The sequence below is a fragment of the Odocoileus virginianus genome, chromosome 10 (genome assembly GCF_023699985.2).
Source record: "Odocoileus virginianus isolate 20LAN1187 ecotype Illinois chromosome 10, Ovbor_1.2, whole genome shotgun sequence".
Taxonomy (NCBI): domain Eukaryota; kingdom Metazoa; phylum Chordata; class Mammalia; order Artiodactyla; family Cervidae; genus Odocoileus; species Odocoileus virginianus.
The window spans coordinates 57,796,175-57,822,267 of NC_069683.1; the positions used below are offsets into that span (position 1 = coordinate 57,796,175).

Genomic DNA, 26,093 nt, shown 5'->3' on the forward strand with positions numbered 1-26,093 from the left:
AGTGGTAGAGCTGGGGTCTGGACTTGGAATCATTACATGATGTTGCTTTCTTATACATATTTCCAGAGAATGATAATAGTGTTAACTATGATTATTCTGACATTTGGGGAACCCATTGCTTAATTTTGGATCATCAGCTGGAGAAAGCAAAACTTTGTTTCTTTGTAACATTATTTTCCTTTATAAAATTTTTTTCTATTTCTTTTGTTTTGTTGTTGTCATTGTTGTTGTCTGGGGTTTTATTTTCGGGGCGGGGGTAGCGTGGTCTGTGCCTCTTGTGGGATCTTTGTTCACCAACCAGGAATTGAAGCCAGCCAGACCTTTTGTAGTGAAAGTACAGAGTCCTAACCACTAGCAGACCAAAGAATTCTCTATATTTATTTTACACAGAAGACAGGAGTGACAAGAGGACTTTACTTACCCCAAGGCAAAGCCACGTTTTTCCTAAAGTAAAATCCCCACCCTTAACTTTGTTTTCTAAAAAGTGGGAGATTGTAGTTTTCAAAATTGGCCACACTTAAAAGATAAGGTTGACCTGCACCCGGCAGGGCTGCAAGCCTTTTAATTGCCCAGCCTCAAGATGCAAGGAACACAGAGTTAGCAAGAGAGACATCAATAGTTTATTGGATAGGGGATCTTACTTAACACCAGAAGCAAGAGGGTTCTACAGAGACACACTCTTATGGGTGGCAGATGGCAGGCTGGCCGTGGCAAGAGTCTTCCCCGTCAGAAGAGGGAATTGTTACAGAGGAAACTGATATCAGGATGGCTCATTGGTTACCAGGGAAACCAGCAGAAGAGCACAGCCCTCACTGCCCCTTTGATACACCATCTTTGTGAAGTTGTTCTGATTTTAAGATTACAACAGTCAGTAGCTGGGGTGGGGGCAACTCTGTAGGCATTTACTGATCAGGTTCTGTGAGTAAGAGGCAAGATCAGTCAGGTGAGTAGGATGTAGCTGAAGCAGGGTCTGACTGTGAAGGGGATGTTCGGCCAGCAAGAGAGCAGCCGTCTTAGGTGGTCTAAGCCTACAATTAGCTCACCCTACAAGTTCTTCTTTCAATATGGCTTATGCTCACTCCTCCAAGTAGAGGTGGGGTCTGTGTTCTCTCCTTCCAGGCTAGGTCTAGACAGAAATATGGATAAAGAAGTCTGTCTAATGATTCCAGTCCTCAGACTCCAAGCTTCCCAGCTGAGACCCTAGACATCATGGAGCAGAGATCAGCCATCCCTTCCTGTGCCCTGTCTGAATTCATGATCCACAGGAACAAAGATAGAAAATAAATGGCTATTGTTTTAAGCCAGTACATTTTGGGGTCATTTTTACATAGTAATAGATAAATACAGCACTCCTAACTTCCCCAGTCACCCAAGGCTGGTCCCTTAGAGTGAGGTGTGATGCCTCTGTGTATCAATAGGCCATCAAATCCTGCTTCCTACCTTTGAATGTTACACTCCAGTATCCTCTCTTGCTGACCAAGCACAAACATTTTCATACCTATTGCTTTAATACCTGTTGAAATCATTACAATGTGTATCAGTTCTTTAATTGTGCTTGTGTGTGTGTGTGAAATGTACAAGATATATCTGATCTTTATCTGAAAAAGCTGAATTTTCAAAGAACTCAGAAAATTAAACAGCTAGTCTGGCCTAATAAACAAAGGCCAAGACTGATAAGCAGACATGGAAAAATAGCAAAAAATGACTGGTTATAATAATAGCTCCTTATTATTTCTAAGTATGGGGCATTTCTTTCACCAGATAATTCACTTAATCCTCACAAAAATTCCATTAATTAGGGAGTTTTATTGCTCACATTTCTATAAAGAAACAGATAAGTTATATAAATTGTCCAAGGTCACAGAGCAAGTAATTAGTAACAGAGCTACAATTTGAACCCAGACTGTCTGGTTGCCAGGACTAGACTCTTAATCTCTACATTAGCCGTGCCTTAGGAGAATTCCCTTAGAAGCACAGAGGGTCAACTTTGACTTGGCAATTCTGTTATCAAAAGCACTATCAGGAAATATTGCCTCTATGTTGGACAGGATGACTTCTAGAGCAGTTCAAAGAGACTTAGGGGCAGTGGGGAGAGAAACACAGCAAATATACTCCTGAACTACAGTAGATAACTCCTTCAAACTTCAAAATATGAGCAGATTCAACACATATATGAGCAGAAGGCCAAAATGTCGTTAACAATTTCATTTAAGAGTCTAGGATTTTGAAAAGTCAAATTTTTTGTAAGAAAATAGGGAAAATCACTGCAACACAAGTGCAAGCACTTGAGTGCTTTACACTCAGAACCTAGGTAACTACAAACTAATTCTGATCTTTATTTACATTAATCAAAAAAAATTCACTGGGAACCAATTCAGGATTAAAGCATAAAACTGGGACTTAGGGCAGAGAGGTAATTACTGAAGGTATCAGGTAGATGAAATTATCCAAAGAGTCTACAGAGAAAAAACCTGGGCAACACCTACTTTTAGGTGGAGGAAGAAGACTTACCAGAGTAGATGGAGCAAGAATTATAAAAAGGTGTCAGAGAACCAGATTACTGTGAGCTAAGTTATGCTGCACTCTCCACGTCCACTTCTTTACACACCTGTGATAACCCCTCACTCACACCTTGGATGTGAAGCAATAACCGCCCTGAGGGGGAAGCGGAATCGAAGAAAACAGACAACAGGACGCTAAATTTTTTATTCCAAAATTTTGAAGTCGCAGTTCAGGTAGAAGACAAGAAATATTTGAAAATCCATTTTTCCTACCCCTACCCAATACTAGTAAAGTAGAACTCAGGAGAGAAAGGCTAGAGCTGGAGAGGAAGCCAGAGGGAGGATGAGCCACAGATGAGTATCCCAAGAAAAGGCCATGATCCCCGTCTCCTCCTAAAGTCCAGCCACTGGGGAATGCGACAGAACCATCCCCTCTGCACACACACACACACACACACACACACACACACACACATACACACACACACACACACGCAGGACACATTCAGGATTATGAGGGAGAGGAGATCTGTTCCCTGATTCAAACAGGCTTATATGAAAAAGTAGCCCACATGAGCACTCAAGGTTAAATGGAAGATTGAGGTGGTTGCCTTGGGTGTTTGGATATGAGGAGGCTAAGGTAGCCTTACAGAAAGTCCTCATGACACCAAAAGCCCCCCAAACAGCTAAATGGATGATTTTTCTGTTATGGCTGTGAAGAGTACAGAAGTTAGCTGAACTGGAGCTCATGATCCTCAAGAGGCTCCACTACTGGGAAACTGGGTCTCACCCTGCAAGTCTGGAGCCATTACCATGCTGGATATGAGACAGACTGGGATGGTATGATTGATGCCCAGGATAGAAGAGGTGAAGCAAACAATCTTCAAAGTGACCTTTAACCTAGAGTTTATTAAAAGACAACTGAATTTGACTGAGTTTAAGTGAAAATGACTAGATTAACATTTCTTCCATGAGATAGAAATGAAGTGCTTAAATAAAAACAATTAAGTCAATGGAGAAGGAAATGGCAACCCAGTCCAGTATTCTTGCCTGGGAAATCCCATGGGCAGAGGAGCCTGGTGGGTCCTCTATAGTCCTCTATAGAGGGCTCCTCTGTAGTCCATGGGATCACAAAGAGTTGGGCAAGACTTGGCAACTAAACAATAACAAAGAAGCCAAAATAAAACATGGAAAGGCAAGTGACAAGAATTTTCAAGACTGGAGCTTTGGTTTTCTTTGTGTTTTGATCCGTAGTAACCTTTGGACAAGTTACTTTTCACACCGATGTTGCCTTTGGCACAGTAAGAGCCTCTGAATCACAGACTGATCTACAGCTTGCACAATGTGAATCCCTTCCGTTCTGCAGTTTTAAGATTTGAGCCAAGGCCCTGGTTTGCTTTTATTGGGCATTACCCCTTAACTGCACAAATAAAGCTTTTTTTAAAAATTTATTTTTTATTGAAGGATAATTGCTTTACAACAAACAAAGCTTTTGGTAATTAAAAAAGAAAACAAATAAATTCAGTTTAGAGAGAATTAAACCATTTTTTTTTTTTGGCATATATGAACTTTGAGTTATTCCTGTCACAGTAGATAACATAGTGTTTGGACAGAGAGTCACTAATAAAGAGCTACATCTTTTGAAATGTACCTCATCTTAGATTCTAAGTTAACTATAGTTGTTAATCTAGCCAAAAAGTTAAGTGGAGACTTATGTCTTAGGAAGTATACTATCAGTATTGATAAAATAAATTTTTTGGCCTCTCCCTCTTTGCAAACATCCATAACTATAATCATAAGACCCAGGGTGCTTTTGTAGAAGTATAAGTTAGTTTTAGAAACATCAGAACAATAGTTCCATAACAGGAAACAAAGCGGAAAGAAACAAAAATTTAAGAGTTTAGAAAAATGTGAGTTGTAGATTCACAATGCAAGGATGTTTGCTATTCATTTCTAATTAAATTCTTCTATAACCAGTAACTTCTGGGACTTTCCTAGTTGCCCAGTGGCTGAGACTTTGTACTCCCAGTGCAGATCCCTAGTCAGGGAATTAAGATCCCACATATGGCAACTAAGCCCAGGCATCGCCACTACTGAGCCCACATGCTCTAGAGCCCCCAGGCGCCACAACTAGTGAGTCTGCATGCCAAGGAGGACCCAGCGCAGTCAAACAAGTAACTTCTATTATACCTAGTCTGTTGGAATAACTCATTGTACTAGGTTGGCCAGTGTCCCCCACAAATCCTGCCTGTGAATGACTTTATTCAGAAATAAGGTTTTTGCAGATGTAATAAAGATGAAGTCATAGTCCTAAATACAATGACTGATGTCCTTATAACAAGAGAGGGCACTCACAAATGAAAGGGCCATGTGGAGGAGGCAGATTGGAGTGATTCACCTACAAAAAAATGAAACACCAAGGAGTTCCAACCACCACCAGAAGCGAGGAGAGGAGCAAGGAATATAGATTCTCCCTTAGAACCTACAGAGAGAGCCACCTCTGCCAACACCTGGATTTCAGACTTCCAGACTCCAGAACTCTGAAAAAACACATTTCTGTTGTTTTAAGTTACTCTGTTTGTGGTACTTAGTTATAGCTGCCATAGGAAACCAATCCTTATCGTTTCTATTTATATAACCCATAACCCACATTTTGTGAAATCCTGGGAAGGACAGAGTCAAAAGTTTCATCAGACCTCTGAAAATGTTTGTACCCCATTGTTGAAACAATTTTCTAAGCCCAGTGTGAGGCTATTCCTGCTGCTGCTACTGCTAAGTCACTTCAGTCGTGTCGGACTCTGTGTGACCCCATAGATGGCAGCCCACCAGGCTCCCCCATCCCTGGGATTCTCCAGGCAAGAACACTGGAGTGGGTTGCCATTTCCTTCTCTAATGCATGAAAGTGAAAAGGGAAAGTGAAGTTGCTCAGTTGTGTCCGACTCTTAGTGACCCCATGGACTGCAGCCCACCAGGCTCCTCCATCCATGGGAGTTTCCAGGCAAGAGTACTGGAGTGGGGTGCCATTGCCTTCTCTGGAAGCTACTCCTGCCTTGGGTGCCAAATCAGCGAACTGAAACTTAGATAATATTCATGTCCCTATAAATGCTCCACTTGCCCCGAAATAGAGTATATCAAGCCAGCAAATTCCCAATTGCCAAGAATTTTTAATAACTTCTTTCTTCTAAGTAAGAACAGATATGCAACCTCAGACAATTAACTTAAGTCAAATACTCTTTCCTTATTACCTGATTGACCTAATAGCCTTATAAGGAAATCTCTGACCACCAAGCCAATCATGTGGTTTCCACATTGCCACGTCTAAAGCTCTATAAAACTTGCTCCTGCCCCAAATCCCTCAGCAAGAGTGGTCCACTGCTTGTGAGGCACTCTACTCCCCCAATCCATAGCAACTGCAAGTTTCTCTTGAATAAAGGATATTGAACTTGTTTTATTTTTGTCATTTGACATGTATTTGAGTAAGAAAATGATTACAATAGGAAGATGCAGAATAGTAGTGAGTTCCTAGAAGTAACTTTCATATGACTTGTCTTGGAATTTAGAAAAAGATACAAAATAAGATATTTCATAAAATTCTTAATGAGTTAAAGACAGAAATCCTACTTGTCCCAAGAATGACTTTTGAGCTTGTTCCATGTTCCTCCACCTTTGAGGATGGTTTGGTCTGCTCAAAAGTGGCTGCCAAGCCTTTCAATTTTACAAGCAGTGGGTCTCCATTGAACGAGGAACTGCACTAAAAATGTGGGAATTTTTTAAATGATGAAAATCTTTTTATGTTTTAGATTGGGGTGGCTCCTCAGCCATAGGCTAAAAGGAATAACTCAGTTCATATCTGCTGGCATCTTAGGCCTCAGCCATTGAGGTATGAACTCAAGAGAAAAAATAGACCTAGGCCAGTGGTCCAGAAATGCCATGGATTTAAACCAAACCATCTTGCTGACCACAACTTACACTCTGTACATTTAGTCTACTTCCAAACATAGGCCAAGAAGCAACCCAACAGCTAGTCCCCACTTAACTTCGCCTGGTATATGCATACTATGAAATGTTCCTATTCATTCAGTGAATACAGTAGAAGTGAACACAGAGGTCAGGTTCTAGAAATACTACATAAGTAGAACCAATAATATGGTACAGAGAGGGAAGCAATAATCAGTTACATGATGGTTGCTAACCTGGGAGATGGGAACAGTTATTAAGTGGAGCAAGTCTGTGACAAATGATGAGATGTTTAAGAAATAGCTGGAAATACATGTTGATGGGTTGGGAGCGATTGGAGAGTCTGGCGCATCAACATTCAGATAGAGGTTGAAGCCACAGAGGTAGATAAAATCACACAGGAAGAGCATGTAGCTCAGTAAGAGTAGAAATGGAAATTAAATTCTGGGGTGTGCAGGAAGAGCCAGAGAATGAGAAAGCTAAGCAAGATAAATGTGGGACCAGGAGAGAATGGAATCTTTTGAAGTCAAGAGATGAAAGAAATTGAACCACCAGGAGTGTTCAAGGTGCATATGCTGTAAGGAGATCAAGTAAAAGGAAGATTGAAAATGAACTTCTGACTAAGCAATAGGAGATCACTGATGACCTTGGCAAGAGGACCAGTGGGACCTAAGCCAATGAGTAATAAGTGGAAGAAATAGAGACAGACTGTACTATTCTTTCAAGATGTTTAGCAGAAAATGGAGGAAAGAGGAAAACAAGGTCATAACATGACCAAGGTTGTGGGAGAAATTTTTTTTAAGGATGGTGGATACTTGAATATGTTTGTAAGCCAGTGATTCACAAACTTTAGTGCACCACCCTCTCACCTGGAAGGCTTATTAAAATTCAGATTGGTCCCTGGCCCCCCCCATACACTGAATGGTAGGTCTGGGGTGGAGCTCAAGAACTTCGCTTTTCCAACAAGTTCTTAAGTGATGATAACGCTGTTGTTCTGTGGACTAAAACTTTGAGAACCCCTGTTGTAGGCTAAGGAGGAAATAATCAATAGAAGGATATTTGGAAGATATAGGAAATGTTAAGTATTTTGGAGCAAAACACAGCACTTCAGTGAAAACACAAAAACAGTGGGTCTTGAGTAGGAAGTGAGGCAGCCCTTCCTCTGAGATAGGTAGGCTGATGAAGATGTGCATTACCAGAGGTAAAGTTTAGAGGTAGAAAAGCAGGTTATGAAAGTGCGTGTTTGAAAGTCTTATTTTCTTTTCTTATTTTCTCAAAGTAAAGTCATCTGCTGAGAATGGAGGAGGTAAGGTAGGGTGTGTGCATGCTCAGCTGCTCAGTGGTGTCCGACTCTTAGTGGCCCCGAGGACTGCAGCCCGCTGAGCTCCTGTGTCTATGGGATTCTCCAGGTAAGAACATTGGGGTGGGGTGCCATTTTCTTCTCCAGGTGATCTTCCCGATGCAGGGATCAAACCTGTGTCTCCTGCACTGCAGGTGGATTCTTCACCACTGAGCCAAGGTAGAGTAGGGGGAAGGATAATTACACTCAGCAGCCATAAGAAAAGGCCTTGTAAAAATAGTCCCATGCCCCACCTTTTCTTAGAGGTACGAGAATGACAGTCTCTTAACCAGGAGTGTTAATTTTCAAATCTGGCTCATTGAAAGTTGGCTCTTTTATTCTCTGCCTTCCTAGTTCCCACTGCTGCCCTTCAAACATCAAACACTGTTGAAGGAACTTGTAAGTAATATCAGTCTGTTTCAGCAACCACAATAACAAAAAAAAACCCCTCATTTATCATTAAGTGAAAACAGCAAACCTCAGTACACCCAGGGAAGTTTCTTTTAGAAACTTCCTGTCATTCTTTTAGATTGCTGTTGTTCAGTCTCTAAGTCATGTCTGACTCTTTGCAACCCCGTGAACTGCAGTATGCCATACTTCCCAGTCCTTCACTGTCTCCCAGAGTTTGCTCAAATTCATGTCCATTGAGTCAGGGATGCCATCCAACCTCTCATCCTCCCTTCTTCTCTTGCCCTCAATCTCTCTCAGCATCAGAGTCTTTTCCAAGGAGTCGGCACTTTGCACCAGGTGGCCAAAGTATTGGAACTTCAGCATCAGTCCTTCCAATGAATATTCAGGGTTGATTTCCTTAAGGATTGACTGGTCTCATTTCCCTGCTGTCCAAGGGACTCTCAAGAATCTTCAAAAGCATCAAATTCGAAATTTTGAAAGCATCAATTCTTCAGCATTCAGCCTTCTTTATGGCCCAACTCTCACATCTGTATATGACTACTGGAAAAACCACAGCCTTGACAATATGGGCCTTTGCCAACATACCCTGTCTGGGTTTGTCACAGCTTTTCTTCTGAGGAGCAAGAGCCCTTTAATTTCATGCCTGCAGTCACTGTCCAGAGTTTTGGAGCCCAAGAAAATGTCTGTTACAGTTTCCATTTTTTCCCCATCTATTTGCCATGAAATGATGGGACCGGATGCTATGATCTCAGTTGTTTGAATGTTGAGTTTGAAGCCAGTTTTTACTCTTTCTCCTCCATCAAGAGGTTCTTTAGTGTCTCTTCACTTTCTGCCATTAAAGTGGTATTATCTGCATATCGGACGTTGTTATTTCTCCAGGCAATCTTGATTCCAGCTTGTGAGTCAATCAGCCCCACATTTTGCATGATAAGTGAAATAAGCAGAATGAAAATATAGTCTTGACGTACTCCTTTCCCAATTTTGAACCAGTCCATTGTTCCAAGTCAGGTTCTAACTATTGCTTCTTGACTTGCATATAGGTTTCTCAGGAGACAGGTAAGGTGGTCTGATATTCCCAACTCTTTAAGAATTTTTGTTTGTTGTGATCCAGAGTCAAAGGCTTTAGTGTAGTCAATGAAGCAGATATTTTTTGGAATTCCCTTGCTTTATCTATGATCCAGTGGATGTTGGCAATTTGATCTCTGGTTCCTCTGCCTTTTCTGAATCTAGCTTGTACATCTTAAAGTTCTTGGTTCACATACTGCTGAAGTCTAGCTTGAAAGCTTTTGAGCATAATCTTGCTACCATGTGAAATGAGTGCAATTGTACAGTAATTTGAACATTCTTTGGCATTTTCTTTCTTTGGGAATGGAATGAAAACTCTTTTCCAATCCTGTGGCCACCACAGAGTTTTCCAAATTTGTTGGCATATTGAGTGCAGCATGACCTTTTAGGATTTTAAATAGTTTAGCTGGAATTCTGTCACCTCCATTAGCTTCATTCATAGTAATGCTTCCTAAGGTCCAGGATGTCTGGCTTTAGGTCAGTTACCACACCACTGTTGTTATATGGGCCATTTAGACAGTTTTTGCACAGTTCTGTGTATTCTTGCCACCTCTTTTTAATCTGTTAGGTCCTTGCCGTTTCTCTCCTTTATTGTGTCCATCTTTGTATGAAATGTTCCCTTGGTATCTCCAATTTTCTTGAAGAGATCTCTATTCATTTCCATTCTATTGTTTTCCTCTATTTCTTTGTATTGTTCATGTAAGGCTTTCTCTCTCCTTGCTATTCTCTGCAACTCTGCATTCATTTGGGTCCATCTTTGCCTTTTTCTTTTGCCTTTCACTTCTCTTTCCTCAGCTATTTGTAAGGCCTCAGACAATCTCAGACAACTTTGCCTTCTTTATTTTTCTTGGAGGTGGTTTTGGTCACCATCTCCTGTACAGTATTATGAACCTCTGTCTACAAGTTCATAGAGGTGGTACCAGACCCATGACAATTAGTCCATAGTTGTTCAGGCACTCTGTGTACCAGATCTAATCCCTTGAATCTATTGGTCACCTCCACTGTATAATCATAAAGGATTTGAATTTGATTTAGGTTATATCTGAATGGCCTAGTGGTTTCCCCTTTGCAATTTAAGCCTGATTTTTGCAATAAAGAGTTCACAATCTGAGCCACAGTCAGCTCCCAGTCTTGTTTTTGCTGACTGTATAGATCTTCTCCATCTTCAGCTGCAAAGAATATAATCAATCTGATTTGAATAGTAACCATCTGGTGATGTCCATGTGTAGAGTCGTTCTTTAGATAAAAACAGTCAAAAGCTAATGTAGACCTAAGTTTGGATTAGCACTTGTGACATTAGGATTTTACCAATTGAGAGAGCAGGCTGTTACTTAACTCTCTTTACCAGCTATGGATCTCACTATCAAAGATGTTTTAATTTGGAATACTTAAAATTTACACAGAATTGTTTGTATCTTTATGTCTTTTTCTTTAATCAGATGCTCACCAAAGTCTGTAATTCTTCAACAGTTTAAGACACCTCTTTCAGACAGTCCACTAGTTAAAAATAGAAGTTTAGTGACACGCAAAGGCCATATTTGATTTTACTGTCTAAGAAGAAGCAATTAGAAAAAAGTCTTCTCATTTAAAACTTTAAAGTATTGAACTGTACTTTGTTCTCAAGCACAGATGCTCTCATTCATTCATTCAATTCACATCTCAATGCCAGACTGTTTCTTTATGCATTGTTTTAGCAAGTGAATACAACTCTGGATATTTAGGGGTATCTCTTTCAGAAAAATATAAATTACAAGTAACAAAATATAAATTACAAGTAACAAAGCTCTTAGGGCCCTTCCCAGGACCTTGGGAGGCCTAAGGGGCCCAGAAGTTTATGCCTTATCTGTTTGTAGGTTCTGGTGAATCTTAAACTGAGGTCACAGTTTTTGCTGCTTTCATTTCCAAGTCAATTTCCCCTCACTGCCCAAATCCCAGTTAAAAGTCCAAAGTTGATTTTAGGGTCATTGCTGCTGCTGCTGCTAAGTCGCTTCAGTTGTATCTGACTCTGTGTGGCCCCACAGACAGCAGCCCATGAGGTTCCTCTGTCCCTGGGATTCTTCTCCAGGCAAGAATACTGGAGTGGGTTGCCATTTCCTTCTCTAATGCATGCATGCATGCTAAGTCGCATCAGTCATGTCTGACTCTGAGCGACCCTACAGACAGCAGCCCACCAGGCTCCTCCATCCACAGGATTCTCTAGGCAAGATTACTAGAGTGGGTTGCCATTTCCTTCTCCATTTAGGGTCATTATGAAGTGCTAAAGACTGAATGCCTGCTTTTCTCCAAAGGTCACATGTTGAAACCTAACCCTCAATGTGCCATTACTGGGAGGTGGGGCCTTTAACTTTGGGAGGTAATTAGGTCATGAGAGTAGAACCCTTATGAATGGGATTAGTGCCTTTATAAAGGAGACCCGAAGCCCTTTAAACTTTCTGCATGTGAGGACACAGTGAGATATCAGCAGTCTGCAGTGAAAGCGGTTCCTCACCAGACACGACTGTGCTGGCACCCTGATCTCAGACTTTGAACCTCCAGAACTATAAGAAATACATCTGTATTGATTTATAAGTCATCCAGTTCATAGTACTTTTTTATAACCACCAAGACTAAGACAGTCCATCTTCATAAACTTATTACTAAACTATCTCTAGCTTTGAAATTTAAATAGTTCAAAAATTTCAAAATACATACAAAACATGAAATAATTTGTCTTATATTTTTTACTTTGATGTAAGATTTAAATTTTGGTAATGACACAGCATATCTAAACAGATGAATGAATGAAGTTTCAGGTTTAAAATTCTGACCTCTTCCAGGCATGACAGCCCTATGCTATCATCAACAGAAAAGATATATTCCTGTTAGCTTTCCTTTTGAACTTGAATTTGAAATTGAAAAGAAATAAGTGGGTTACTTTTTGTATTTCTGATTCCTAAGGCTGGCTAAAATTTACCATTTCACCATGAAATATGTAAATACACTTATAAAAATTTTAATTAAACTCTGAGAAACTACTCTACAGTAGAACATCAACATTTTCTTGATAGGTGAAAGCTTTTATATTACATTTTTATTTTGCAAGAAAATAAATTATACAACTTAAAAAATAAAATCCAAAAATTAAGCAGTTCATCAAAATATTTCAGCCTACTACATACAGAAACTGCTACCATTTAAAATTGTACAGCATTATCATCTCAGTATGTAGTGGCACACATTCAAAATCGTATATACCATACGAGGATAGATTACAACTTAGGAACTCAAATTTGTTCAACACTCCAGACAACATATATAGTGTAGATGACAGGAAAGCTCTCATTGTAATGTTTATTTCACCAACATAACATTGGAAGAGTTTATAAGACAGCATCCCAGTCATTTACATGAAAATAGAAAAAACAAGCTTGAGTTTAAGATAGCAAATCTTTCTGGAAAACTAGCAGATCTTTCACACAAATTGAATTTTTAAAATTTGCCCTTTGAGCAGGGCCAATGACAGCCTACTGCAAATAATGCAAAATACTTTTAAACTATTCCAGTCATATTTTGTATTAAATTTAATAAAAGGTAATTTAAGAAAGCTAACATTTCCTTTTTGGAAATTTTAACATTTATGCACAAAATAAGAGTTAAGAGATTTAAATAAAGTTTGCCAGAATGCAGGGATCCCTCCAATAAGTGTAAAAATTGGAAGACTTCAGAATTTATTTCAAGATCCTCATTAAATCACTGGAACAGTAATATTCTAAATATTTAACTCATTGTAAGCATTGAAATTGTTCTATATTTTCACTTTGAAAGTTTTGCTTTGTATCTGCTCACTCTGGCAATGAGACAGTAATAAAGGTTAGCACTTCCAAGATGGCTTCACCTTTATATTAGAAGATGAATGCTCAAATCTTAAATTAACCTCTGAAGTGTCCTATTGCCATACTGCTCATGAAAAAAATATATACATATATTTGTATACATTTTCCCTTAACTGTCAGATTTCATCCCTGCTCAGATAGCACTAATTTTTAGCTCACATTAGAGAAAAGGGACTTATTAATAAAGGATACTAACAGTGATTCTGTACCTTTAGCAAATTGCTGGTAGGTTTTTGTTTCCAGATCCTTTTTTTTTTTAAATTTTTAATTAGTAAATTTATTGTCAAAATATATCTAAAGAAAATTCAACAATGGAATAGGCACCTTGTCAACTAAATGATTTTCATGAACACCAAATTGTAGTTAGATAAACTTCTGTATACATAAAGAAAAAAATGATGAAAACTGTAAGTCTACAGTATTTGCTGCTGTTCTATTCCCCAATATACAACTAGGACATAATAAGCTATTAAAAAATTTATAAAATTTTATAGAAAACTTTGCTATGGATTTAGAGTTACCCACTTTTGCATTAAATTTACCGTTATAAATCAAAACATCATGGCTCTCATTCTTAAATGACTGAAAAAGATTAGAAATTCCAAACAAGTTCTGAGAACAATTCTGGCTTAAAACACCAACAAATCTTAAACTTTAAGAAATGGACTCTAATTTTTCTCTCCATTGCTTCCTCCTTTGGCGTTCCTGTGCTGGACAAGCAAACATGCTGATCCCAAACTATCTGTTAAACATAAAGGCCACAATTATCACCAAATTATCAGTTTTTTAAAATTTCAAATTTATTCCATTGTTAACAGTCATCTAGTCAAAGAAAACCGTAAGCACTAATTTAGACTAATCTTCACAATATTCTTGGTCTAATAATTGCCATATGCTACCTAAGAGCTCAAGTGTGAGATTTTCCTGTGAATTTCAGAATAGGTCTTTGACTATAACCAGCAAAACCTTAAATGTTTTAAATTTGCTTTCCTTCATCAGGCCATCTCACAAAGTCTCTTGGAACTGGGGACAGATTCCATGAAATGCTGTTAAAAGCACTCTGCAATAATACTGTATGCTGACCAACACTCTGGCACTGTCTACTATCATCAAAATCATTTAAAATATTACTTAATATCAAATAAAATATAATTTGCAAGAAAAGTTTTGAAACGGGCACCACAATGAATAAAATCCATGTCGAGCCATTCTTTCCCAGTGGGGAATAAGTTTTCCTCTTTTAAGCTGTTCACGTCCTCAAGTTCTAAAATCTCCATTACTCTGGGTATTCAGTTGCCAGCAACTAGTAAGTTGCTACTTTGGATTGACTGAAAGAAACAAGGTGAAGTGTTGCCTTCTGAACATTATTTAAATGTTTACTTTTAAAATATATAAATATATATATACATATTATTTGGCAAGTTTATTGTTCATATTAAGATTGCAACAATTCTGCTTATGCTTTTTGGGTCTATGTTGTGGTTTTTCTTTTCCTCCTAGGTGACTGATACTTATTACTTTTTAAAACAGAATGTCTTCCTTTCCAGAAACCTGAGGCTACAAACCCCTAATAATGAGACTTTAAAACTTCAAAGTATTTCTATGCTACAGATCAAGAGGTCAGTTATATAATTGTATTATACTAAAGCAGGAGATTTCTGCCTTGTTTTTTTAATGAATTTGAGTGTAGCATAATAATTAGGTATATAATATTAAGTGTCTTAGTTAACACTTAATATGTGAGTTTTGCTATTTTTGACTCTGAAGTTGAAATGCTCTGTTTTCATAATTTTTTTAAACAACTAAAATAACAATATGAGCTTCACTTTTTTAAAACAAACTCTCTGGCCATATAAGATAAAAAAAAAAAACCTCCCATTTAACAATGATCAACTAAAACAGCAGTCTCCTGCTTAACGAAAGCCAACATTTTTTAGTTGGAAAAATTTACTATCACTTTGAAGTCACCATTTAAATCCAGTTATATTGAAGCAGTGTTTGAACATATGATAATACTAAATACTTATCTTTTCACCTATATCTGCCCTGTCCCAACGTTGTGTAGACCAGTTCACTCTTTTGATCAAAAGAAATCAAGAGTGCTATTTCTAGTTTTAATTGTATTTTTTAAAAAACAAAACATAACAGCATTTTTCAGTGCACAAACATCCGAATATCCTTCCTTGTGCAAATACATTTTTCTAAGAGAGGAAAAAAAAGAAAAAAAAAGCAACAAGAACCCCACTTTCACCCTCCCAACTGTTATTTCTTCTGGTGGGTATAAATCAGGTTTTTAAAAGCTCATAATGGGCTCTTTGTGAATGCAAGTTTCTCCACAAAACAGCATGCTGTTAAAACAGAGTGGTGCAACATGAAAGGAATGCCACCATGCTAACTAATGTGATTGGCAAAATATAGTTGTTTTAGGTAAGGCAGAGATTTTAATATTTATGTAATCAAAGTCCAACTAAACCTTCCCCTAGCACAAACAGTAAGAACTTTCTGCCCAAGCACTCCAAAATTTGGGTTCTTAATATTGTCCATGATATTCAAAATTATGCCATATATATGAAAGTGTTGATATCAGATTCATCTCTTCTGATGTATTTGTGCTCTATTAGCCATTCTATTTGTTCTTTTATCATTTTCTTTTGTGGCAGGAACATGTTTTTCAAAATTTCTACTAATTCAGTCTGCAGCTGAGCATTACTAATTTTCTTTCTCATCTTCATTATCTGTATGATAGCTTCCTAAAAGAAAAAAATAAAAAGTATTAAATTATTTTAAGTAAAACAAAACAAAAAATGACTTTTAATGTTTTTATCCTCTATCCAACATCTATCCAAATGATTAGCAATCACTGGATTAACCTTGAGACCCATAACAAACAAAAGTATCTTCTTTTCACTCTGAAAAACAAAATCTGCATATTATGGATATTCTGAAAAATAAGGAAAAGCAAAATTACTCATATCCTTTTTTACATACTTTTCCCCTTGTATTTAGTTACTTCTTTCTATAGTTACTTCTTTGTAGCAGTCAGTTGCTTCAGTTGCTCTCTGTTTTAAAAACTAATAATCACTACTCTTTATATACTTATCAGATTAATGAGCTATATTTATTATCAAGTATCTTCAGTTTATAATGACTCAGCTAAATGGTTCAACTTTCTGGAGGAGTAAGCATTTTTCATCTAAGTCAATTTTATTAATAATTTCCTTGATGATTTAATTACCACTAATCTATGTAATATAGATAATTAGAAAATTACTAAGTATTTTCTCTTTTGTCTTTTCCAGTACAAGGTCTCTTCTTAGTCAACAAAAGGCATCCATCTGCCTTACTGGAGATTAGAATTCATTATAAAAGAAGTGTGAAAACAGAAAATGTGTTAATATTTGCTTTTAAACACTGAAAATGGAGATTTGCTACAAGGCTATAGGCTTGGGAGTCAGGCACTATTCAGTATGAGAAGAGTATACCGTCAACTTCCTCTGTACAGACATGAGAATTCCTACACTGCCACTAGCAGGTCAGAAGAATTACTCCTAACAGTATGTCCAAATCCACACTCTGGATCACAGGGGTTTATGTCAGGGGTCCAGAGAGAAAGAAGGAAGAGGGGGAAAGTCTGTCTTCCTTCAGGCACTTATACATTACAGAAACCAGTAAGGAGGAAAGAACAGTTGTAAATATTCTAGCTTTGATAGAGGTGAAAGTGATGGCTGTGTTAGAGATGTTAAGAGAAAAACAGAGATGACAGGGGTTCTGGCCCTGGTCTCATTTAATACGTTGGAGGTCACTTGAAAAGTGGCATGATATAATGGAAATAATTTGCAATTCTGAATTCCTCAGTTCCCATCTGATGCAGATAGAGTTGAGAGCTCATGGCCCTGGCACAGGGCCTTCAGTGGCAGGAAAACATGACCCTGTAGCAACGGATGATAGTAACAGTGTGCCGTGTAGGCCAAAGGCCACAAGGAATATGTAGCAGAGTTTTAGAGGGCGCAGGACCTTAGTAAGAGCAGACAACAGGCAACCAGACCAGGAAAGAGGCCATGTGGTCTTACTGCTGGAAAAAAAAATGAACCATAGTTCATTTGCTACAGATATCAGCAATATACAGCAACAAAAAGTTAAATTTCCATAGGTGACAGATAAAGCCCTCTATAGCTGATAGAACACTGTCACAACCATATAGATATGACAATCCCTTCATTGTCACTATGAGGTCAAGTGAATTTCTCAACTTCAGTACATCCAGATGCCTCTGTGAAAATAGCAAAGAATGGGGATGGGTGGAGCAGAATCAGGGAGAAATAAGAAAGTCCAATTATAATTTAAAGGGACAGCTTGGATTAGTAGACTGAGCATAATTATGAATTAGTTTTAGACAAAACAAAAAAACCTTCATTTCCTCAGCACATCTGATATTAATGGATGCCCATTCCATTTCATATCTCAACAGAATCCATCTGGATTTATTCTGGTGTAGCTATAAACTAGGACTATGTCATGTTTTTTCCTTCCACAAGTCAAATTTTCGAAAATCTCTTACTGAATAATACACTCCCTTTACACGGGCCATAGAAATCATTTCCTTTATTGCAAAGTTCATCTACACTTATATAGGAGGTTTAATTCTGAGTTATTTTATTCAGTTAATCTGTTTGTTATACTGTTTCATATTTGTAGATGCTTTAACAAGTTTTAATATTTGGCAAGTGTTCCACCACCAACACTTTATATACTTTAAGGTTCTTAATCACTCTCATCTATTCTGGTAAAACTGTGAATCAATTTTGAAAACTACAAAAATATTCCTGGTTGAAAATTTTTAGAATTTAATCAATTTATTTATTTTTGGCTTTGCTGGATTACTGTGCGGGTTTTCTCCAGCTGCAGCGTGCAGACTTCCCACTGAAGTGGCTTCTGTTTCCAAGCACAGGCTCCAGGCATGTGAGCCCCAGTAGCTGTTGCACATGAGCTCAGCAGTTGTGGCTCCCAAGCTCTAGACACAGGCTCAATAGTTGTCGTGCACAGACTAAGCAGTCCCATGGCACGTGGGGTCTTCCTGGACCAGAGATCAAATCTGTTTTTCCTGCTCTGGCAGGTGTATTCTTTACCACTGAGCCACAGGAAAACCCCAGTTGAATTTTTATATGATATTCAGCAGACTCATTACTAGTATGGGGTTATTCAGCCTTATCATTAAAAAATATGGTTATTTCACGTTAAACAAAAGCCAAATACAAAGAGTATGCTGTCTGCTTCATGTGTATGAAGACCAAGAACAAGCAAAACTAAGCAATGGTGACAGGAATCAGGTAGGCTGAAAGGGGAGACTGGCTGAATGAGAGACATGAGGAAATTACTGGAGTGATAGAAATGTTCTGTATTTTAACTGAGGTGATGGTCACACAGTTATACACATTAAGCAAAACACAGTGAAAACTATGAAATGTGTATTCTCTTGTATGTAAATTATACCTCAATAAAAAATATACAGTAAGAAAAAAGGAACATGATCTATTTATTCAAATCTCCTTTTGAATCGCTTAGGTGAAGGCTCTTCTCCTCATATAGGTCTAACTGCTTTTTAAAGAAATGCCTGTGAATTCTATGTCTCTTCTTTTATTTTCTTAAAAATCATTTATTTATCACTAAATAGAAAAGCATTTGATTTTTACTTATCTTTTCTATGCTCCTTTATTATATTATATAACCTATAAGTACTGAAAAATTTTAATCTTTTTTGTTTCAAGCTTGATTATATTGGCCAATAGTTTTTTTTTTTATTTTTTTCATTTATTTTTATTAGTTGGAGGCTAATTACTTTACAATATTGTAGTGATTTTTGCCATACATTGACATGAATCAGCCATGGATTCACATGTGTTCCCCATCCCGATCCCCCCTCCCACCTTCCTCCCCATCCCATCCCTCTGGGTCTTCCCAGTGCACCAGCCCTGAGCACTCGCCTCATGCATCCAACCTGGGCTGGAGATCTGTTTCACCCTTGATAGTATACTTGGTTCAACAGTTTAAACAATATTAAATGAAAATAGTAAAAGTGGGACAACTTGGTTTTAATTAGTTCTAAAGTTAAAACAGTCATTCATTAGTTTGCAATAGGTATTCTTATCATGTTCAGAAGGTTATCATAATCCTAGTTTTAAAATGTTTAAAATAACCCCTCATTTCCCATTACAATGGAATCAGAAATCTTAATATTAAATAAAAATGAAAATACTCAATCCTAGAATTGTAACCTGTCGCTGACATATACATATATTCTCTTTGACATACAGTCAGAGAAGCATAACCTAAAACCAAGGTTTTGCCCAACCGACAGAATCTACCATAGACCATCAAGTCATATAAACACCTCTACCAGCAACTAAGAGAATTCTATTAATATAATTTTTAAATTTCAGGAAAATGAAGTAGCTTTTCTGTTATAAAAGGTTTGAGTACTTATATTTCTTTAATTAAAAAAAAAAAGATTTGATGATTAATAAAAAACCACAACCAACTTTTTCAAAATTTAGATATTCTGTCTTAACATTACAAACCTGGGTTCTCAGTATTCTTAGTTGAACTATTCCTTCATTCTCTTCCTCTCTCATTCTTTCTGTAGTGAGCTGCAAGCGTCCAATCAAGTTGATTTTACCCCTTTTCTGAACTTTTGCATTTTTTCTATAAAAAAAATTAAATAAAATATTTTATGGTGAAGGGTTTTTTAAACATCATTTTATAGCAACAATGTCTAAGAGAAAATATTTAGAAGTATTCTAAAAATTAATATTCAGCATTGTTTAAGGGAAAAATAACAACTAACATAATGCTTTACTAAAATGAACACTAAGTTTTCCCTCAAACATGATAAAAACTCTGTTAATACATAAGTATGACTACACTCCCTATAATAACAAAGCAAATATAATTTATATTGTCATGAAAGTCATTAGATAATTGAAGATATGTCCATTGTAATTCAGCATTATCTTCTAATTGGGATCTTAAGGAAACAGTTCTGTGTGTGGATAAAGCTGCTTTAGAGTACAAAAGGATGTTTATTTTAAAGATGAAAAGCAATATGGTATAAAGTCAGACACCAAAAGTATCCAGTTCATTCAACTAAATGGCATAAATCTAAGGTGATGGCAGCACACAGATATGCTTTAAATATCATGTAAAGAAATTATTTTCCTAACAATAAAATATCAAAATTCAAACATGGTATTTTTATTTTAGATCAACCAACATAAACCTTACATTAAACTGAACTCCTGGTTCACTGAGAAGAGGGTACCTTCTGTAAAGTCTTTGGGTGAGTTGACTTGAGGTTCATACAATAAAACTTGCCGTTTGAGCTTTGGGAAAGCTACTAAAGACTGTAAAGAATAAAGAAAAAAAATTAGCTTCTATAAACACTATAGAATACCAAGATCAATTCTCCAACATGACCAATATAGATGAGAAAAATTATGAGCACAAATTCAGAATTCAAACTGTTATTTCATAAATATAACAATGTACATGCATAATGAGGAAAGAGAATGAGGAGAAAGAGTTGGTTATGAGGAAACAATAAATGCTCTCTTTACAATAAGACAAACAAAAACAAAAACAAAACTAAAGGGATTGATCATACGTGACCACAGAAACACAACTGTCAGTTATAAACCAGCTATTTCTCTCTAGGTAGTAATTTATTTTGCAACTATTAAGAGGCATATGGAGTAGGGGTAAAATTTAGTTTTGAACAGGAGGGCTAATAAGTACATGTTACAGGGCCTCAAAAGAACCAAAGTTTTCTAATTTTTAGAGTTTTGATTATCATAAAAATCACTCAATCACTCAAAATTTCTCAATATGAAATCTTTGGTCATACTCTTCACAGGTAACACTTAAATCTTTCTCTCTCTTTTTTGCCATTCTGTCATAGTAACTTTCATGTTTTCAATTTCTTATTGTTCCGTAAGTACCTCACCAGTGTGCTTTTCTTGGTTAAGTCATTTGAGTGTTATGAATTAATAAATTTATTATAACACAAGCCAACACGTATTTCCTGCTATGTGAAAGGACACAACTAAAAAAAACAAAACAACAAAACATAAAAACAAACCAACCCATAAAGTCCTCCTAAGCTCAGCATCAGGGAGTTCAGTTGCAAGTTTTAGATTTTCAAAGCTGATTTTCTCTCTGGGTCTTTGGTTCCATGCAAACAATACAGCCAGCTGAAACGTTGTTACCTCCAAATCATATTGGCCTACTTCATTCTTAAATGTTATCTATAATAGATAAAATAATTTTAAAAATAAGAATCTCTTTATGAGGATTACCATTTATCTACTATAGTATCTCTTATATGAGATTATATATAAAAGACTGGTAGTTACCTTCCAATATCCGTTCTACCTTTCTCACATGGTAATAAAAATTTCAGCAGACCTTAATGACTATCCAAAATAAAGGCTCATCTCTCATCTTTACTGAGCAAAATGTGGCCATGTGACTAAGCCCTGGCCAATGCGATCTGAGTAGAAATAACAGGAGAATCTTCCAGGAGTTGCTATTAAAGGAAATTATACCATTACATCTTTCCTCTCCTGTTGGGCTGGAACACAGACATAGTGAGAGGATCATACTGGATTCAGCAGGCAAGGGAATGAATACCTTAAGGATGGTGCTATAACCAATAGCTTATATCCCTAACAAATTTATGGAACAGATCCACTATATCTGATCAAACTTTCACTTGCAAGAGAGGGAAAGACCTACCTTGTTTAAACAAATCTCATTTGGAGTCTTGCTACAACCAAACCAATATCTGAACTAACACACCATCTACTTACAATTCCATTTGACATGAGATGATGCCAATGTAATTTTCTACCACTATGGTTTTTCTTGTAGAATTCTTCTACTTCAGGTATCAAATCCTCCAGTTCAGTAGGAAGTGAGACAAAGACTTTTTCAGAGCTTCTTGACCAGGCACCAGCATTCAGAATTTTTATATTAACTGAATCAGCTATAGGAATGTATGTCAGAAAATATAAAGCAAATTTAACAATGGATAAAATTCAAAATACACAGACAGTAGGTAAACTTTGGTGAAAAAGAAACAATACTCTAAAGATTTTGCTAAAAGTGTTTTTTTGTTTCAAAGTAACAGTAAATCTAAATTCTGCTTTGCAGGATATCTTCAAGGAATATGGACTTTAAAACATATTTGTATCGATTACTGCTAAGGTCTATTTTTAATTTACTAGAAAACAAAGTGTTTTTTTTTTTAAGTTTTTAAAATGTATGTAATTATAAAATAATACCTGGTAATGCCAATTTATTGTTTTTGTGCATTTCCTTAAAAGCTTGGTTCAAATCTTCAGATACTTTTATGTCCTGAAACATTCTAGCAAGCTTGTTTACATAATCTGCTGGCATACCAACTTCCTATGAAAACCAAAGACAGAAGAAGTAATAAATAATATACTAATAGGAAAAATTTTAATGGAAAACAAAATTTTATATGCTTTAATACAAAATTCTTCTTCTCATATTTATAGAGTGTTTATAATCTAATACCTATTAAAATTGATTCTTTGAGACTACACAGAATATACAGGCAATTCTGGCTTTTTGTGCACAATTCTAAAATGCATGAATTTCAGGTACCACAGTATAGTGAAATAATACCAGTACCTCAACAACACTGTTCAACTTTCATTACCATTATACATTAAATGTGAATTATGCATAAAGCTCAAACTTTACTTCTAGCTCTTCATCATACAAACCACTAACAAATAACCAATCTATCAATGACCAATACAGTATTTCTTTCAAAATCTGTTATTCATCTGTTCATTCAGTTCACCCAGACAGCAAAGCATGTAGCTTTGTTGCATCCATGTCCTCAACTGATAAATCACATGATATTTTACAAAAATGGGTAACTGAAAGAAGTCAAGAAAGATGATAAAAATACAGACAAAAAAGAGAGAAAATAATGTTGGAATGAAAATAAAGTAGAACATAAATGGAGCTTTAGAAGAAACAGCTGATGGTGACTGTAATGTCTGTTGATAATGCCAATGCAAAAGACTCTAACTATGCAGGTATAGAAACTTAATGAAGGCAAATAATCAACATAAATGAGAAAAGTGGTACTGACTCAAAAAAAACAGATGAGGAAGTGATGCCAGCAAAAACTTCGTAAAACCAAAAGTTCGGAAGATGACTCAAACTTACAAAGAGTATGACAACTTCAAAATAAACAAAAGGTGCTCACTAAGTAACTTGTCACTCACATGACAAGAAAGCAAGTACTAGTCAAACTACTCTTCATTTTAGTAACAGTGCTATTGAGATATAAATCATCTATCTCAAAATTCAAACCTTTTAAAGTATACAATTAATCAGGTTTTAGTATACTGACAGAGTTATGCAACTATCACCAGTATCTAACTTTAGAACATTTTCATCATTGCCAAAAGAAACTCCATACTTACTGGCAATCACTACCATATTCCTCCACTCTTCCATTTCTAGAAATTGTTTATTTTTTGTCTCTACAGATTTGGCTACATTATATTAGGGGAATCATACTGTATGTGAAATCAATCCTGAATACTCATTGGAATGACTGATACTGAAGCTGAAGTTCCAACACTTTGGCCACCTCATGTGAACAGCGGACTCACTGGAAAAGACTCTGACGTTGGGAAAGGAAGAAGGAGAAGAGGGTGACAGAGGATGAGATGGCCAGATGGAATCACCAATGCAGTGGACATGAACTTGGGCAAACTCTGGGAGATAGTGAGGGACATGGAAGCCTGGGATGCAGCAGTCCATGGTGCTGCAGAGTCAGACATGACTAGGTGACGGACAACAACTGTATGTGGTGTTTTGTGAGTGGCTTCTTTTGCTTAGCATAGTATTTTCAAAGTTCATCGATGTTGCATATATGTCAGTACTTAATTTCTTTTTATTGCCAAAGATATTCAACTATATTAGACTAAACCATATTTTATCTATTTATCAGCTGACTGACCTTTGGGTTATTTTCACTTTTTAGCTGTTATGAATAATGATGCTATGAACATTCATATACAAGTTTTTATATGTTCATATGTTTTTATTTCTCATAAGTGGAATTATCTAGGAGTAGAATTGCCAGGTCAACATTATGTTTGGCTTTCTGAGCAACTGTCAGTTTTCCAAAGTGGCTGCACCATTTTACACTCCTATCAGCAATGCATGAGGGTTCCAATTTCTTCTCTTCCTCACTAATATTTGTTATGGTCTGAATTTTCAGCTGTCCCAGTGGAAGTAAAGTGGCATCTTACTGTGGCTTTGATTTGCATTTCTCTACTGGTTAATGATGTTGAACATCTTTGCATGCACTTATTAGACATTTGCATATCTTTGTGAGGAAATGTCTATTCTAATACTGTCCATTTTTAACTGAGTTGTCTTCACTGTTGGGTTTTAAGAGTTCTTTATATATTCTAGATACAATATCACTTTAAATTTGAAAGTTTGTTTTAAATATTTACTTGGTGTACTAAATACATGTTAATTTTACTAATGTACTAATTTTTCTTTTTCCTATAATTTATAACAGATAGTAAGAGTTTTCAATATTTCGACAAAAATTTCTAAGTCATAAAACACTGGGAACAGTAATTCTCCAGTGATTGTTAATATTAAGATAACCTGCACAGTAATTTTTACTATCCCATACTGCCATGCAAAGCAGGGCTATCTGCAAATCTTTAATGTGAAATACACATATAAATGAAAAGCATATATATATATAATACATACATACAATTATACACATATTTTATTATCATATATCAATATAATATTATATAATCACCATGTGTATAATGAAAGACATTCACTTATGGTATGCTAATATAACTCAAATTCCACTAAAATGAACTGAAAGGAACAGATTTAAAGTATTTTAATAGTGGAATTTGACCATAATTAGTACTGCTTACGGAGAAGGCAATGGCACCCCACTCCAGTACTCTTGCCTGGAAAATCCCATGGACAGAGGAGCCTGGTAGGCTGTGGTCCATGGGGTCACTAAAAGTCGGACAAAACTGAGCGACTTCACTTTCACTTTTCACTTTCATGCACTGGAGAAGGAAATGGCAGCCCACTCCAGAGTTCTTGCCTGGAGAATCCCAGGGACGGCGGAGCCTGGTGGGCTGACGTCTATGGGGTCGCAGAGTCGGACACGACTGAAGTGACAGCAGCAGCAGCAGCAGTACTGATTAACATAAATAAGCCGTCACCTTTTATGAATTTTTCCTTTATAGGTGTATTTATTTACAAACATCTCTATGGCTAAATATTTAGTACTAAACACATCTTAAAAATGAAATGATTTGTCCTTTAGCTTATTTAATAAGGTCAGTTCAATGAGGAAGTGAAGTGAAGTGGCTCAGTTGTGTCCAACGCTTTGCGCCCCCACGGACTGTGGCTTACCACCCATGGGATTTTCCAGGCAAGAGCACTGGAGCGGGCTGCCACTGCCTTCTCCACAAGAGTGAAACAACAGAAGCAAAGGAAGAGCAAAGGCGCTTTGCTCTTTATTAACAAAATGTATTCTATTTTATATAATTGATGCTATATTCTTACAAAATGTTCCCTATTTCATCAATATTAACAATATTACCAAAATTCATTACTTAAGAATACATATGAACCATGTACTATCTTAAGAAAACCAAATAGTTTTAAAAATTTTACTCACTCTTAGCCACTCTACCATATTCTCTTCAATTTCACTATCAGCAGAGATGTCTAATATAAGACGTCGTGTCAAATGAGCTTTGTGATATCTCATAAAAACATCTTTGTTTTGTACGTATTTAAGTACCAAGAGCTGTATAGAAAACAAAGTTATTTTCAATTTACATATAC

At 36.6% G+C, this 26,093-nt stretch overlaps 1 protein-coding gene across 2 annotated transcripts in view; it reads right to left on the reverse strand.

Annotated features, from left to right (window-relative positions):
* Positions 1–12,328: 12,328 nt before the first annotated feature.
* Positions 12,329–26,093, reverse strand: part of CUL5 (cullin 5) — a 130,681-nt gene continuing 116,916 nt past the window's right edge. For both annotated transcript variants that reach the window (XM_020891364.2, XM_070473644.1), the window contains 7 exons: positions 25,924–26,055; positions 22,481–22,604; positions 22,007–22,182; positions 21,281–21,442; positions 20,424–20,542; positions 19,721–19,844; positions 12,329–15,895 (listed from right to left, as the gene is read on the reverse strand). In XM_020891364.2, the coding sequence (XP_020747023.1) occupies positions 15,701–15,895; positions 19,721–19,844; positions 20,424–20,542; positions 21,281–21,442; positions 22,007–22,182; positions 22,481–22,604; positions 25,924–26,055 (1,032 nt within the window). In that variant the 3' untranslated portion in view covers positions 12,329–15,700. The remainder of the gene's footprint in view (positions 15,896–19,720; positions 19,845–20,423; positions 20,543–21,280; positions 21,443–22,006; positions 22,183–22,480; positions 22,605–25,923; positions 26,056–26,093) is intronic.